This window comes from Dipodomys ordii, unplaced genomic scaffold (genome assembly GCF_000151885.1).
Source record: "Dipodomys ordii isolate 6190 unplaced genomic scaffold, Dord_2.0 Scaffold94, whole genome shotgun sequence".
Classification (NCBI taxonomy): domain Eukaryota; kingdom Metazoa; phylum Chordata; class Mammalia; order Rodentia; family Heteromyidae; genus Dipodomys; species Dipodomys ordii.
In genome coordinates this window covers 4,663,907-4,680,433 of record NW_012267310.1, presented here as the reverse complement: position 1 = coordinate 4,680,433, position 16,527 = coordinate 4,663,907, and the positions used below count along the sequence as shown (strand labels likewise).

The window sequence follows — 16,527 nt, the reverse complement described above, 5'->3', positions numbered from 1 at the left end:
ACATAAGCAAAAAGAAAAAATCTGGAAGTGGCGTTGTGGTTCAAGTGGTAGAGCGCTAGCCTTGAGCTGAAGAGCTGAGGGACAGTGCCCAGGCCCAGAGTTCAGGCCCCATGACCAGACCCAAATAAATAAATAAACAAATAAAAGAAATGTACTCATTGCCTTACTCATGTAACTGTAACCCCTCTGTACAGCATCTTAACAATAAAATAAAATTTTTAAAAATAAATAAATAAAAAGTGAAAAGATTGACAAATGCTCTTTAAAAAGATCACGATCAGTGACAAAAAGAACTTAGAAGCAAACATATAGAAGTTCTCATTAACCACAGTGAGCCAAACATAAGCATAAAAAATTGGCAAATTGAACCCAAGCACTGGTGGCTCATGCCTATCATCCAAGGAAGCTGAGATATGAGGATCATTGTTCAAAGACAGTCCAGGCAGAAAAGGTCAAGAGAGTCTTATCTCCAATTTAAGAAGTCAGAAGTGGAGCTGTTGCTCAAGTAGTAGAGCACTAGCCTTGAACAAAGTAGTTCAAGGACAGCAGCCAGGCTGGCACAAAAAAATTTAAAAAACAGTAAAAATCAGGGTTACCTCTGGGCACCAGTGGCTCACACCTAAATCCTAGCTACTCAGGAAGCTGAGACCTGGAGGATTATGAAGCCAGTCTGGGCAGATAAATCTGAGAGACTGGAGGCATGGTGTCTTAAGTGGTAGATTATAAGCTGTAAGCAAAAAAGCCAAGTAAGAGTGAAGCTAAGCAATGGCAATAAGTCACCAAGTTTAAGCTCCAGCACTGGCACACTAGCAAAAAAATAAACAGGGTTTGAGTAGCTCAAGTGATAGAGAGCCATTCTAACAAGCCCAAGGCCCTAAGTGCAAACAGAACGAAAAGGAAGGAAGGAAAGAAGGAAGGGGAAGAGAGAGAGGGAGGGAGGGAAAGACAGAGGAGGGGAGGGGAATGTGCATGCTTTGAGAAGTATATGAAGACAGAGTTAAAATGATACAATGCCCAAGACCAGCTTTAAAATACTTCAAGACAAATGAAGGGGAAGGGAGATAAATCTGACAAAATCTTGATAGCACATGAACATGTATGATAAGCATAGGAAGTTTACTATATTATTTTCTGTGTCCACTTTAAAAACAAAAATATATTTTAAAAATATATACGTAATTAATTTCAACAATTTGAAATTGCAATACAACACAAATTGAATTCATTCTCCAAAATAGTTTGATAGTGAATCAGTATTCTTTCCCCTCCAAAACCAACATTGTCTTGAAGACTAGCTATACAAGTTCAGACCAGTATTGTACATAAGGCATATATACAAAAGCTATACAGTTTCTTTACCTCATTTTGATGGTTCTTTACATTCTGCATTGTCTTCATGCTAAAAGACATCACTACAAGCGGAGGAGGACCAGCATCCTTAATTACATTCACCAAGTCTGGTTTCAAAGCCATTGCTTCAAATTTACACCAACTGATTGGCTGATTCAAAAGCTCTGAAAAATAGATGCAACACATCAATAGATACTTACTGAAAAAGTACTATAATTATGACATCTGTGATTAACTGAGATATTCTTCTAATAAGAATGACACAACATCTAACTAAACATAAGATTCTTCTGTGGGAGGTGGGGGAGGGAAGGGATAGTGGGACAACAACAAGGGAAGGGGTAACAATGATTGACAAGTAATGTACTCATTGCCTTACTCATGTAACTTGTAACTGTAACCCCTCTGTACAGCATCTTTACAATAAAATAAAATAAAAAATTTTAAAGAAAGATTCATAAATCCTCTCTTCTAATGACATAACATCTAACTAAATATAAGACAAATTTAGTGGGTGGTATGCCAATCTGTATGTGTGTTTGATTTCTTAGGGGGAAAAAAAAAGGTCCATAGCTTTTATAAAATATTCCAAAGAAAAGACCTAATATAGGCTTTTAAAAAATCAAAATAATGGCAGGGCACTGAATGGCTCACACATATAATACTAGCTACTCAGGAGGCTGAAATCTATTTTTCTTTGCTAGTCCTGAGCCTTGAACTCAGGGCCTGGGCACTGTCCGAGCTCCTTTGCTCAAGTCTAGCACTCTACCACTTGAGCCACAGTGCCACCTCTGGCTTTTTCTGTGTATGTGGTACTAAGGAATCAAACCCAGGGCTTCATGCATGCTAGGCAAGCACTCTACCACTAAGCCACATTCCCAGCCAAGGCTGAGATCTAGAGGACTGCAATTCAAAGAAATATCTGTGAGACAGCAAAATAATCAGTAAAAAAAAAAAACAGGTTAGAGATGTGGCTCAAGTGGTAGAACAGCAGCTGAGCAAGCAAGCTGAATCTAGCACAAGGCACTGAGTTCAAACTTCAGTACCATAAAAAATAAACAATGCCTTGGAGGAATCATAACAAACTTTAACTTCCCTTTAAGAAACCACATCATCTACCAGCAATCTACTTAGCATTTATCCTTACGTGGATTTTTTACTTCAAGCCAACACGGTCCTTTGATCTTTCTGTTCATCAAGAACAGTTCCAAGCTGGATGTGTTAGTTCCAAATACATGAGAAAACGTTTCTCCTTTCAAATCCTGAGGAAGCTGAGGCATTTCCGCCTAAAAAAGGAAAAACAAAAAGCTCTTTTGTTTAAAACTATTACTTCACATTTTTCAGTCTATATTCGAAATAAACAAAAGGCTCTCTATGAAGTAGAAGAAACCCCTTTGATATATATGAAATGTAATTTGCCACAAATGAAATCCAAAACAATTCACAGTAGGAAACAAAAACAATTCACAATGACAAAATAATGCATCTTGATGATACCCATTAGAAGAAAAATAGGACAAGAAGCTCCCCCAAAAAACAGAATTTCTGTCCAGAGCCATGCATGCCTCACTGATAAAGAATAGCCAAGTAAGTAGCACTCCATTAGAAGAATGGAAAGCAATAGAGTGAGACTCATTGACAATGTTTCCATGTACTTTGCATCACCACTGTCAAAAACATTTCTTAAAAGTTTCTCTTTTCCAACATCATGGGATCCAAACACTAGAACAGAGGTAAAAAGAGGTTAAAGTCCAGTTAATTAACACCCCACAGCAATGACCTTGCCTGCCACAGGAGCAAGAGGAGCGCTATTGCGATGCTACTGACACTCCTCTCTCACCTTTCAACTGCTCACAAGAGACACTTCAACAGACTAATGATGTCCAACTCCATCATGTAGCATTTATTCCACTTGACAAATTGTTGTGCTGTTCCAATTCATTTAAAGATACATACTTAAAAGCAGAAAGAAGCAGTATAACCTGTAGTCTTTGTACTTAAATTAATTTTACCCATTTCAATAAGTCTACCTCAATGAACTGTGGGCTTAAGGAGCCTTAAATACTTCTCACTGAAAGCCAGATGAAAGTTCAAAAACAGAAAAATGCTGAAAAGCCAACACCCAGTAATTTTTTTTTTAGTTTAACTTACCGAGTATCTAACTTCTAAGTAGTCAGACTTTTCTGGAACATCAGGTATTTCAAAAGCATAATTCTTTTCCACTGTCTGGGTAAGCAGATTATTTTTAAAACTTATTAGGAAAAAAATGCTTCAAACATTAAACTGGTCAGTAAAACATGCAAATACATGTTCCTTATTTAATATGCACATATCGAGTATCCTAACAGAACACAAAGGTAAGTAAAGCCAGAAAGACATCCTTTCCTCTTTCACCTTCTACAAAAACACTTAGTGACAAAATGCTAAAAGAACTTCTCCTAAACGATTTTAGGAGAAGTTACAATTTTACTGTATTAGATTTGTTACTAGTTCATATTAAGGAATTTCATTTGCTAAATAAGAAATGTAATTATAGCTCATATGACTGAGTATTGGCTATGTATCAAGGGTCTTTAATCACTTATTATGAATTAATCCAATAAATTCTTAATTTCAACAACTTATAAGCCCTATTTCTCAACACAAAGAAATTTCTCAGCTTTGGGCACTTGTCCAGTCACATACCAGTAACCAGCAAGGTAAGATTTAAAGTGCAAGTAACTGGGCCCCAGTACCTATGATCTTTACCACTAAACCACATCATCTGGCTTTGTTTGTGGTTCATTTGTTTGCATTACTGGGGATCAGACACAGTGCTTTGTACACTGCTGTTGGAATTTTAAAGATGTGGCTTGCCATAACTAAAATGCTCAAATAACTAAGATTGTATCTTTAGCAACTGAATTTTCCCTTTATGGTAATCACTATTAACAACCAGCATTCTGAGTGGGCTTTCAACCCCTGCAATTATGGCCAAAGACATCAAAATCAAGATAATATATTATATATAATCACATGAATAAAAGATATCCATTCTATCAGAAATAGAATCATATTCCAGATTTCCTCAAGGTAAAAAGTTACTTAACCTTCTACTCCAAATACATTGACAGGAACTAATATAAACAAAATAAGAATCGTTTCTTCTCCATTTCAGACTAACAGTAAATATATTAGAAACACTAAAAGCAATTAATTTGCTTTGAATTATCTTCCTTTCAAATCCATGGCCATTACTTCATAAGCATTTTAAAAATAAGTAAAACTTAATTTTACAAATATAACATAGTGTTATTACATTCAAACATCTGAGATATCCATTCCAGGAGTTATAGCCAAGCTGAAAGCATTTTGCATAAAGTAGACATGTAATAACTATTTGCAATTCAGGAAAGAAAAACAAAGGGTGAGAAAAAAATTCTTCATCAAATACAAACCTTAGACTTGAACTTCATAATCTTATATTTTGCTGCTATACTCTCATCAAATTCATCATAAATATCCTTCATTGTAACTGGAGCTCCTGTTTCTTTCCCTGTATTTAGATCGATTCTCTGTTCACCCATGGAAAGGAGAATGAAGGAGAAAAAGTGTTCATAAGATCTTCTCAGCTACCAGAAACCCAGATCTAAATCAATGTTCATCCTCACCCATTTAAACACTTAATAGCATCTCACAGATGAATTCAAAGACACAGAGCTAAAAGAAAAAAAATGTACTAAACTCAACATTCTAGTGTTCCCGATGCATCATAAAGACAAATCAGAGATAAAAGCAATCAATCCTATAAAATGGGAAATTATAAATCCTGTCCAAGAAGTTCTACAGTTCAATTCAGATTGGGAGAAACACAGAGCTAGGACTGAGAGGATTGGAGATGTTAAAACTCTTAATAAAAAGTGTAGAAGCTGCCAAACGCTGGCGGCTCACACCTGTAACCTTAGCTACTCAGGAGGCTGAGATCTGAGGATTATGGTTCAAAGCCAGCCCAGGCAGAAAATTCCTGTGAGACTATTATCTCTAATTTACTACCAGAAAACAGGAAAGTGGAGCTGTGGCTCAAAGTGGCAGAGTGCTAGCCTTGAGCAAAAAGAATTCTGGGACAGTACCCATGCCCTGAGATAAGAATCTCATGGCCTTTTCTAGAAAGGAAGCAAATGGAACTGTTCTTGTTAAATGGCCATGGAAAAAATGTCACTGAGGAGGGCTGGGAAGGTGGCTTAGTGGTAGAGTGCTTGCCTTGCATGCAAGAGGCCCTAGGTTCAATTCCTCAGCACCACATAAAGCAGAAAAAGCTGAAGTGGCACTGTGGCACAAGTGGTAGAGTAGTAGCCTTTAGCTGAAGAGCACAGGAACAGCGCCCAGGCCCAGAGTTCAGGCTCCATGACCAACAACAACAACAACAAAAAGAATGTCATTGCTGAGTATGCAGTAGAAGCATGAACACTGAGACAAAGGGAGATGCCTTAGCATCTCCAGCCTCATAATTAAGTAAATGAATAAGAGAAAAGATAGTATTATATATTAAAACTCAGACATTTTTACTAACTTGAAAAAACTCAATTCCACTTCCTTTTTCTACTTTTCCCAACCTCTAATGAAATTGTTGACAATTAGTGGTCAGACAAAAGAATCAGGGTTATAGAAAATTCATACCCTGTTGAATGACAGAGTTGGCAAAGTTGGCAGAGTTGGCAGAATATAGAATGTATGTCATATACAATCACTGAGAACTGAAAGCTTATCGCTAACATTTACCATTTCACGGGGAAGGAAGTACAGCGTTCGCTCAATGTTTTTCACCATGATACAACAGCTCACATGGGTCTTGGCTGAATCAACCCAAACTTTGCCAAACAGAAATACCACACCTAAAAGAATAAGGAAAAACCATGGGAAATGAAACATATCAATTATATGCAATGAAAAAGGTCAAAATAAATGCACAACTGAATGTTTCCACATTATCTATGCCTTCATGGTTACTCATTTGAACAGAAAATATACATCTGCTATCCATCCACTCCCTAAGTCAGATAAGTCCATTACTCAGTACTTAACACCATACACACTACCACAATTATATATACAATGTAACCATTGGAAAAAGGAAACAGAATAATTCTAATTTAGCATAAACACTATCTCTATGACTAGGATTACCCAGATTAAGAGAAACAAAACCAGCAAAGTATTCTCCAACAAATTTTCTATTTAAAGCATCTTATGAGAATTTACAAATCTGATAATTCACAATTTTTTTTAGTATTTGAAATTACTGATAAAAAGTAATATTCATGTATTAGGCTAAGAATGGAACATCAGTAATTTTCTGTATGCAAACCTGTATTTAGAAAAACAATTTATCTCATCTATTGCATGTAATAGTAAATACTCCTAATAGGGTTATACTATAATCTATTTTACCCTTGCTTATCTCATAAGCTACTTAAAATATCTGGCTAGGCAGAATTAATAATAGTCCTTTCTTTTCTAATTCAGTTTAACAAGGGTTTAATCAGTAGACACCTTCCTTCTGAAATCCCTAAATAATAAATACCACAACATAAAAACTTGCCTGTTCTCAATATCAAGTCATTATTCATGAAAACTGGCCATCAAGAAAGGACTCTAAAGATCTGATCACCTGCCCAAGGGATGGTCACTGTGCAAAATCCTGGGCTCTGTGAATTACACAGCAGTAATCAACATAACCACTCAACTCAGCCACTTATCTGAAACACTGCAAAAATTGTGACACATGCAAAGGTTATTGTGCAGAAAAACAATTACCGCAGTTTCATAAGACAGCTCATCAGTGTTTCCTTTTGTCACTCATCCTGGTACAAATAAGACCATCTACAGGTTCTCATTTCTGCAGATGATTAAAACTCACACAAGAGTTGTGTGATTTTCGGTGAGGAGGGGGGAGAAGCAAAGGGGATAAGGGAGAGGGAAGAAAAGACTGTGGGGATGATTTAAAGAAAAAAAATCACAGTAGTTCAGAAAATTAGAAGTCATCCTCACAACAGCTAAAGATGGAAAAACAAAATTCCATGCAAAGAAAAATAAAGACCCTAATATTGGATTCAAAGATTCAAATAGCTCATTTTACAGTCAAACTAATATCACACTTCATGCAACACATTTGACACTGTTTATGCCTCATTTGCCACAAAAAGATCATGGTAAACAAAGATTACATTCCCCCCAAAGTTACTAGCTGAAACCAGGTGCAGTAGGATTATTCAACCTTGAAAAAGTCGTAATGAAGACAGGATATCTTCCCATATGCAAAGAGTAAGATTCTTTTCATAATTATGCCACATTCAGCAACAACTGACTGACTTAGAATCTGTAAGAAAGTGAGAAACAATAACAGGGTCTTTGGGAGTACTTCGTTTTTATTAGCTGCATTGATTTCTCCAAAGCTCAGTGATCATTACCAACTATCACGATGAAACTGTTCAACCCTCTGAGATTAAAGAACTTTGTAAGCTATTTATTTAACCCATTGGCATCAAAAACAGAAGACAGAGAAAGATGTACCACTGCTTAGGTTACAACTTGAGAAGTACTCCAGACAGAAAAGTAGACTGAGGGTGAGAAGCTCAGACTTTTACCACTAAAGGGTCAAATACTTCACTCCCTGGAGCCTCCTTTTCCTCCTAAGTAGATGAACTATATAGGTTTTTTGTTTGTTTGGTTTTCTTTCTTTTTTTGCTGGACCTGGGGCTTGAACTTTGGGTCTAGGTGCTATCTCTGTTTGTGCTCAAGGCTGGTGCTCTACCAATTTAGCCACAGCTCCATTTCCAGCATTTTGGTGGCTAATTGGGGATAAGAGTCTCATGCACTTTCCTGCCCAAGTTGACTTCCAACTGAGATCCTCAGTTCTCAACCTCCTGAGTAGCTACAATTACAGCATAGGTCACTGATGCCTGGCTATGAACTAATTTCTGAGGCCTCCTCCAGCACTAAAAACTTCATTTTACTATAGCATTCAGATGACAGACCTATAACAAATTACTAACTCAATTGCAAAACCAAAAAAAAAAAAATACTGGGCAGAGTGGAACAAACTTAGAGTACCAGCTACCTGGGAGCCCAAGATAGCGAAGTGGATTGAGCCCCAAGAGTTCAAGGCCAGCCTAGAAAACATAGTGAAAACCTCATTTCAAAAAAAATTAATTGCCAAATACTTCCTAGGGCTGGCTGTGAAGCTCAGCAGCAGAGCACAGCTAAGCATTGACAAGGCCCTGGGTCCGATCACTAGCACCACCAAAACAAAAAAGGCCTACCCAATGACAATGGTCAATATCAGGAACTCAACTATATATTATAAATTGGTTGATCTCAAAATACAGCTGTCCAGCCAAGCACCAGTGGCTCATGCCTATAATCCTACTCAGGAGGCTGATATCTGAGGATCAAGGTTCAAAGCCAGCCCAGGCAGAAAAGTCCATGAGATTATTTATCTCCAGTTAACCACTAAAAGACCCCAAGTGGAGCTGTGGCCCAAGTGGTAGAGCAAGCAATAGCCTCCAGGGAAAAAAAAAAAAAGCCAAGGGACAGCACCTAGGTCCTGAATTCAAGCCCCAGTACTAGTATAAAAAAAAGTGTAATAAGATATTCAATTTAGTCACAGACAGGCCCAGAATCAACCATGAGAAAAATCTGTTCAATTCAAGGACAATCTTTTGTGATAAATTATCCTACTTCAAAATAGAATGAACCGCTTCGGGCATCACAGGGGCATTCTAGGCACTTCCTGTGTCAATTCCATCTTCCCCTACAAGGAGATGACAGCAAGATCCCTCATTGGTAAGTCACCCCTATGAATTCTTAAACTTAATGCACTTCTGTTCTGTTGACTGATCATTTTCTCCAACTCTCTTCTATTTTTTTGGGGGGTGGGGGGGGTGGTCCAGTCGTGGGGCCTGAACTCTGGGCCTGGGTACTGTCCCTCAGCTCTTCAGCTCAAGGCTAGCGCTCTACCACTTGAGCCACAGAGCCACTTCCGGCTTTTTGCTTATGTGGTGCTGAGGAATCGAACCCAGGGCCTCAGGCATGCAAGGCAAGTGCTCTACCACTGAGCCACCTTCCCAGTCCCTCTCTTCTAGCTTTTGATATTTATGTATATAACATTGAACCTGATCATAACTTTGGGAATATTTGGGGAGACAAGGTGAGGGAAAGGGAAAGAGAAATGGAGAGTGAACAATATCAAAATACAATACATTTATGTATGAAGATGGCATAAGGAATCTCATTGAAAGCCATTAGACAATAGGGGGAAGGGGTGGGGAAAGAGCAATAGAAGGGATTATTCTGATTGAAATATATACATGTGCAAAATACAATGGTAAAATCCCGCTGTACAATACATACTAAAAAAATTACAGGAGAGTAAAAGGCTTTTGGGGGAAGCAGACACCAATGGAAGAGGAAAGGGTGAATGAAGGTGAATGAAGAAGGTGAAAACCTTATAGGCATGTATAAAAATAGAAAAATGGCACGGTGCTGGTGGCTTACCCTTGTAATCCTAGCTACTCGGGAGGCTGAGATCTGAGGATCTCAGTTCAAAGCCAGCCCAGGTAGGAAAGTCCGTGAGACTCTTATGTCCAAAAAAATCACATGCCATTAGTGGTAGTGGCTCAAGTGGCAGAGTACTAGCCTTGAGCAAAAAGGAGCCCAAGGATAGCACTCGGGCCCAGATTTCAAGCCCCATGACTGACAAAGAAAAACATTTTTAAATGAAAAATGCTGAAAGTGTTTTAAGTAAGGGGAAGGGGACAAAGGAGAGCTATAAAGGGATGAGAATATTAGGATACATCATATACATGTATGGAAATGTCACAATGAAAACCCCTCCCTCTTGTATAACTACTGTATGCTAATAACAAGTCTTTAAAAATACATGTTAAATGTCTCTACTTCTTCTCCTCAGCCTCCAGGGTGGAAGTAAGTAGTATCTCTTCCCTGGACTGACTGATCTCCAGGGCCTCCACAATTGCATGCTATCTCACCCATCTACATGTACATACAATTCACACAAAGCCTATTCTTCACACAAATCAGAGGGTTCCTGTTAACATGAAAACAATTATGAGACTACCACCCACCTGCACTACAAGTCTTTTAACACTTACCCATTGTTCTTTTTCATTATATTTGATTATCTTTAAGTAGCTGTACAAAGTAGTTACCATTCTACAAACTGGTTTATGAATATAATACATCTTGATCAATGTTACCCTTACATCATTCTCCCCTCAATCTCTCCCCTTAATCTTAATTTCATAGGATATGCTGTGAATACTATGACTGCATCCCCGCTCCCCATATTCTCTCTTCATTCATCTACCCTCCTCTTGACATCTCCTACCTTCTAAGTACCATTTCCTGGGATTCATTTTGTTGAACTGTGAGTCAGTTTTTGTAGAGAATTACAATGTCTGAATTCTCCCCTGAAAATGCCACGCTTCAGTTAATACAATTGTGTATATTAATGCTGGGAGCTGCTGGTTCATGCTTGTAATCCTAGCTACTCAGGAGGCTGAGACCTGAGGATCGTGGTTCAAAGCCAACCAGGGTAGGAAACTGCACCTCCAATGAACCACCAGAAAACCAGAAGTGGCGCTGTGGCTCCAAGAAACAACACTACCCTTGAGCAAAAGATAGTATCCAAGCTCTGAGTTCAGGCCCCAAGACAGACCAAAAAAAAACAAAAACAAACAACTGAGTACACTTGCATACAACCCCATGTGTTATACATCTGTAAATTAGTTCTAGCTTCCACATATAAGAGAAACCATCCTCCAACTAATATTCTTTATAGCATTTATCAATTTATTTAGCACTAATTTCCTGCCACCCACGTCCATGCCAACAGAATGTAAGTTCCATTTACATAGGGAATTTATCCAGTTTGCACATTCCCGTGGTCCCTGATTTCACTTAAAGTGCATTCCTATAACTTCAGGTACATCTAGGGTATACTACAAACATATCCCAAAACCACATATTTGGAATAAGAATCTTTTTTTTTTGGTCAGTCATGGGGCCTGAACTCTGGGCCTGGGCGCTGTCCCTCAGCTCTTCTGCTCAAGGCTATCACTCTACCACTTGAGCCACAGCACCACTTCCAGCTTTTTCTGCTCACGTGGTGCTGAGGAATCAAACCCAGAGCCTCATGTACGCAAGGCAAGCATTCTACCACTGAGCCACCTTCCCAGCCCCTGGAATCTCTAAGGATTATTCACCCCACAGTTCTTCTCTATCAGGGTGACTGAGGGTGACTGAGACATGTTACAATTAATAAATACTGCTCTACTATGATGCAAGTGATTAAGGCCAGAACCTGTGCCAATTACATACAGTAAAGTATTTCTAAGAAAAGGTACTTTGGGGCTGGGAATGTGGCTTAGTGGTAGAGTGTGCACCTTGCATGTATGAAGCCCTGGGTTCAAGTCCTCAGTACCATATAAACAGAAAAGGCCAGAAGTGGTGCTGTGGCTCAATTGGCAGAGTACTAGCCTTGAGCAAAAGAAGCTCAGGGACAGTACTCAAGTCCTGAGTTCAAGCCCGGGGACTAGCAAAAAAAAGTGCTACCCCATAATAAGGGCCTATGTCTACCTAGCGTAGATTACCTGGTTGACTGTACTGATCTTCATAAGCATCCAGCCAATAAAACTGAAATACTTCATCTTCATCTGCCCCTTTCACCAATGGGAGGTGACTGGAATCCACTTGGACTTCCTGAGCTGAGAAACTGCTGTCATCTTCTAGATCAATGTCCCAACAAGAGACATCTGGGAGAAAATTTCCTCTGCAGAAATCATATTTTCAAAAATCAAAATCCATCAGGATAATTGGAGTGCTACGTGCCAGTAAAGTCATAAAATGCTCTTACAAGCAAGACGTGGTCCCTTTCCTAGGATCTGACTCATGTTTCACCCCTTCTGTGGGTTCACTCTCTTGGTCCCAAGTCTTGGCAGCCACAGGCTCCATGTCCACCTTCCGAGTATCCATGGGCTCAGCAAAGTCATCATCTTCAAACTCCATTGCACCTGACGCCTCCTCTTCTGGATGTTCTGAGTGCACCTGATCTCCTATAGGCAGCATCATACATTCCTGTCACATGCTGGTGCAATAAGGCACAAAAGAACTTAACACTGAAATTGCAGACTAGCCCTTTTCCTACATTTTCCAAGTCAAATGTTGTTAACTTTTACTGTTATGAATTTCAATCCGTCACATTTAGCTTGGGCATCACAGTATTTTCAAAATCACCTCCACTTCCCCTATCATGGAGCCTCTGTTTGTGACAGCAACTGTTCAACACCTATGCACTTCTGCCTGACGTCAGACTTACCAGCAAACTCAGCATGTTTAAAAGGAACTGGAGTTAATGATAGCTCCTTCCTGGGGGCAGGAAAAGCAGTTTTCCCTGAAGGAATTACCTGTAAACATTTTTAAATGTTTAGTCAGTTAGACCTACATACTAAAAATACGCAACTGTCCTACCCTGACCAGAGATAATGACAGTTCCCATTTATAGAAAGATTTCATGTATTATTAACACAACAGCTTCAATTATTTTACTGTTACCTAGGTTTATAAAAAAAATACTTGTTTCCAGGAAGAAAATTATTGCATTTAGCACAGTTGTAATACCTATAATAAATACATACTAGTTACTACAAAATTTGCTGTGAAAAAAAGCAGGCACATGCTATTTTTGAAATACATGAAAGTATATATTGAATAGTAGTCCTAATTTAAAATAAAAAACAAAAACAAATCCTAAAGCATATCCTTCACATAAACAATAAAATAAACGTAATCCAATACCATAAATCAAGACTAAAGCTATCCTATCTCTACACACTTTACCTTAGGGGTAAGCACAGAGAAAGGATTCAGAGAAGCTCCAGTGGATCTTTTCTTCTTTGATATTATTACGGGTGGGAGAGTTGTTTGAGATGTCTGAAAGTGTAAGACAGACATTGACTGTCACACTTGGTTTACCACATAACAGATAAAGTACATTTCTTCACCCACTGAAGCCCAATAAGTAAAGCATTTTCCTTCCCTCCCTGCCACAGCACCCCCCCCCCCGGCCCCGGCCCAGGATCTATGTTCGTGCACTGTGGTTACTATAGCAACAATAGTACAGAAATCATTAGAAAACCAGAATAGATATTGAATCCACCCCTCACCAATTTTTTTCTTTTTAAAATTTAACATATTTTCACTTACCCTCCCAATATAGTACATTTTTAAATTATTAAGAAAGAACTGTATAGCATTGGCATTACTCATTTTAATCAACAATTGCTTAGAAAGAAGTACATCTCTAAATAAAATCTTAACCTTTATGAGAAATGGCAAATGTTTGAATCTGTGGTACAGCTAAGCCTGTTCCAATCCTACCACAGATAGCTCACTGACTTCCTTCATTCCCACTTAGAATTTAGGATGAGGATCCCATGTCTGAATGTACAGATCGTCAGGCTTCAATCTATTTAGGGAACATACACTATAACAACTGAACACACGCAATGAACATATACAGTAGCAACTCCTAGGTGTATTCTTACTATTTCCAACATACACCCATACCACCCTACCTACATAACCACACAGTTCTAACAGCTGGAAACCACTCATCTGAAATGGTGAGAAGAAACTAATTTAAAGGCTTTGTTTTTGTTTTTAAATTTGTATGGTTTTTGTAATAGCATTACTCTGTGTTTTTTTTCTTTGTGCCAGTACTGGGGCTTGAACTCAGTGATCAAGGCAATTTCCTTTAGCTTTCCTGCTCAAGGCTGGTGCTCTATATTTGAGTCACACTTGCACTTTCAGCTTTTTGCTGCATACCTGTAGATAAGAGCCTCACAGATCTGTCTACCTAGGATGGGTCCAAACAATGATCCTCAGCTCATAGCCTGCTACATAGTTAGGATTACAGACTTGAGGCACCAGCACCCCACTTGTCCTTGCATTTTTTTTTACATTCTAGCAATAGGTTGTTTGTGTATTGACTGAATTGTTTCTTCAGCCTATGCTCCCTGCATATTGTAGAATACCTACGCATTCACTTACCTCAGTGCTCAGATCCTGTAGAATGTCACCTAGCAAATCATCTTTTGCCAAGTCCACTGCTTTCTGAAGATTATAAAGGAAAAAAATGAGAAAACACTCGACTTAAATTTTTTCACCCAGGGCTGGGAAGGTGGCTCAGTGGTAGAGCGCTTGCCTTGCATGCTCGAGGCCCTGGGTTCGATTCCTCAGCACCACATAAGCAAAAAGAAAAAAGCCAGAAGTGGTGCTGTGGCTCAAGTGGTAGAGCGCTAGCCTTGAGCTGAAGAGCTGAGGGACAGTGCCCAGGCCTAGAGTTCAGGCCCCACCACCGGACCCAAAAAAAAAAAAAAAAAGTTTAAAAATAGAGAAAAGAGCCAGGCATTGGTGACTCACACCTGTAATCCTAGATACTCTGGAGGCTATGATCTGAGGATAGCAGTTGGAAGCTAGCCCAGACAGGAAAGCCCCTGAGGCTCTCTCCTCTCTTATCTCAAATAAACCACAAAGAGAGAAAATGTACTAGACAGCAAAAGCGGAGGTGCGGGGGTGGACGGACAGAGAGGAGAGAGAAGAGGAAAGAGACAAGAGAATAAAGAAAAGAAAGGAGAGTCAATAGATGCTGAAAATATTAGGTGAAAATTCTTGAAGAAAATGGAACATATACATAGTCTCAAATCATCAGCCCACATTTGTATGAGTTGCAATAGTTTTATAAGAAAACCAATACAGGGGAAAGGCGGGTGGGGGAAGGGGTGAAGTTAGGGAAAATGAGGGGGGGGGTAACACTGTTCAACAAGAAATGTACTCATTACCTTACTTTTGTTAACTGTAATGCCTCTGTACATCACCCTTACTGTAAGATTAAATTTTAAAAAGAAAGCCAACATAATACACCTTACAAAAATATCAAACAGCTTATCTACTACAATGGGATGAATGATATTATATGCCCCTGATAGGATCAATGGGAAGGACAGAAATTCACCTTTACTCTACATGTTCCCACAATATTTATTTAAAGATAAGTATCTCTTCCTTGTTGCTAAAATATTTGACTTCAATCTAATCATAATGAAGTGATCAGGCAAATCTCAGATTATGGGAGACCTGACAAAAACTAGGCTATTCCCTTTAAAGAGTTAAATGACAGAAAAGATAAAAAGAAAATATGGGAAAGAGATTGTACTACAATAAAGATACATGAAAACAAAAGTAGATTCTGCCATTCAAAACACAGCTATAAAAGACATTACTAGATTAACTGAAGAAATTGTACTATAAACAATATATTCGATAATACCATCATAATGGTTAGGTAGTTAAGCAAACAAGCATGCTCGAAGGAAGTCATCGCTGAAATTCAGAGTGTTCATCAAAACCAAATTTCTAGGTATACCATTAGGAAGAAGGAGAGAAAACAAATGTTGCAAAATGTTAATCTGCAAAGGAAGGTCCAGTCCATTTCTAAGCCCCCAGCAAAATAGCACAGATGTAAGGTTTTGTGGCCAAATAGAATTCTCTAACGCTAGCTCACATTCATCCTTATAACTGTCTTTTAAAAAAAAAACACCCTTAAGGAATACAAAACTTAGCTCAAGGGCAAAACACAAACAGGATTTTTCTCCTAGGGTACTGAGAATGTCCTATAAATATTATGTGATAATTGTGCAACTCTGTACTGTACTAAAAACTGAAAAACTATAATACTAAAGCCCAGCTTTGAGCCAGGTGCCGGTGGCTCACACCTGTAATCCTAGCTACTCAGGAGGCTGAGATCTGAAGATCATGGTTCAAAGCCAGCCGGGGCAGGAAAGTCAGTGAGACTCTTATCTCCAAGAAACCACTAAGAAAACTGGGAATGGTGTTGTGGCTCAAGTGGTAAAGCACTAGCCTTGAGCTGAAGAGCTGAGGGACATAGCCCAGGCCCAGAGTTCAAGCCCCATGACTGACAAAAAAAAAAGCTTTGAGCTGGCCAAGTTTGCTGACCCCTGATTGGCCACTTGGTGGTAGAAGACTACTTAACAAACCACACACACACACACACACACACACACACACACACACACTCTCTCTCTCTCTCTCTCTCTCTCT

General features: G+C 38.8%; 1 protein-coding gene across 1 annotated transcript in view; it reads right to left on the bottom strand.

Moving 5' to 3' along the window:
- Positions 1-16,527, bottom strand: part of Pola1 (polymerase (DNA directed), alpha 1, catalytic subunit) — a 312,501-nt gene that overhangs the window by 275,170 nt on the left and 20,804 nt on the right. Inside the window, exons 6-15 of the mRNA XM_013026467.1 lie at positions 14,458-14,520; positions 13,246-13,338; positions 12,725-12,812; positions 12,263-12,461; positions 12,000-12,178; positions 6,109-6,221; positions 4,788-4,904; positions 3,502-3,576; positions 2,498-2,636; positions 1,360-1,514 (exon numbers count right to left, since the gene is read on the bottom strand). Of these exons, the coding sequence (XP_012881921.1) occupies positions 1,360-1,514; positions 2,498-2,636; positions 3,502-3,576; positions 4,788-4,904; positions 6,109-6,221; positions 12,000-12,178; positions 12,263-12,461; positions 12,725-12,812; positions 13,246-13,338; positions 14,458-14,520 (1,221 nt within the window). The remainder of the gene's footprint in view (positions 1-1,359; positions 1,515-2,497; positions 2,637-3,501; positions 3,577-4,787; positions 4,905-6,108; positions 6,222-11,999; positions 12,179-12,262; positions 12,462-12,724; positions 12,813-13,245; positions 13,339-14,457; positions 14,521-16,527) is intronic.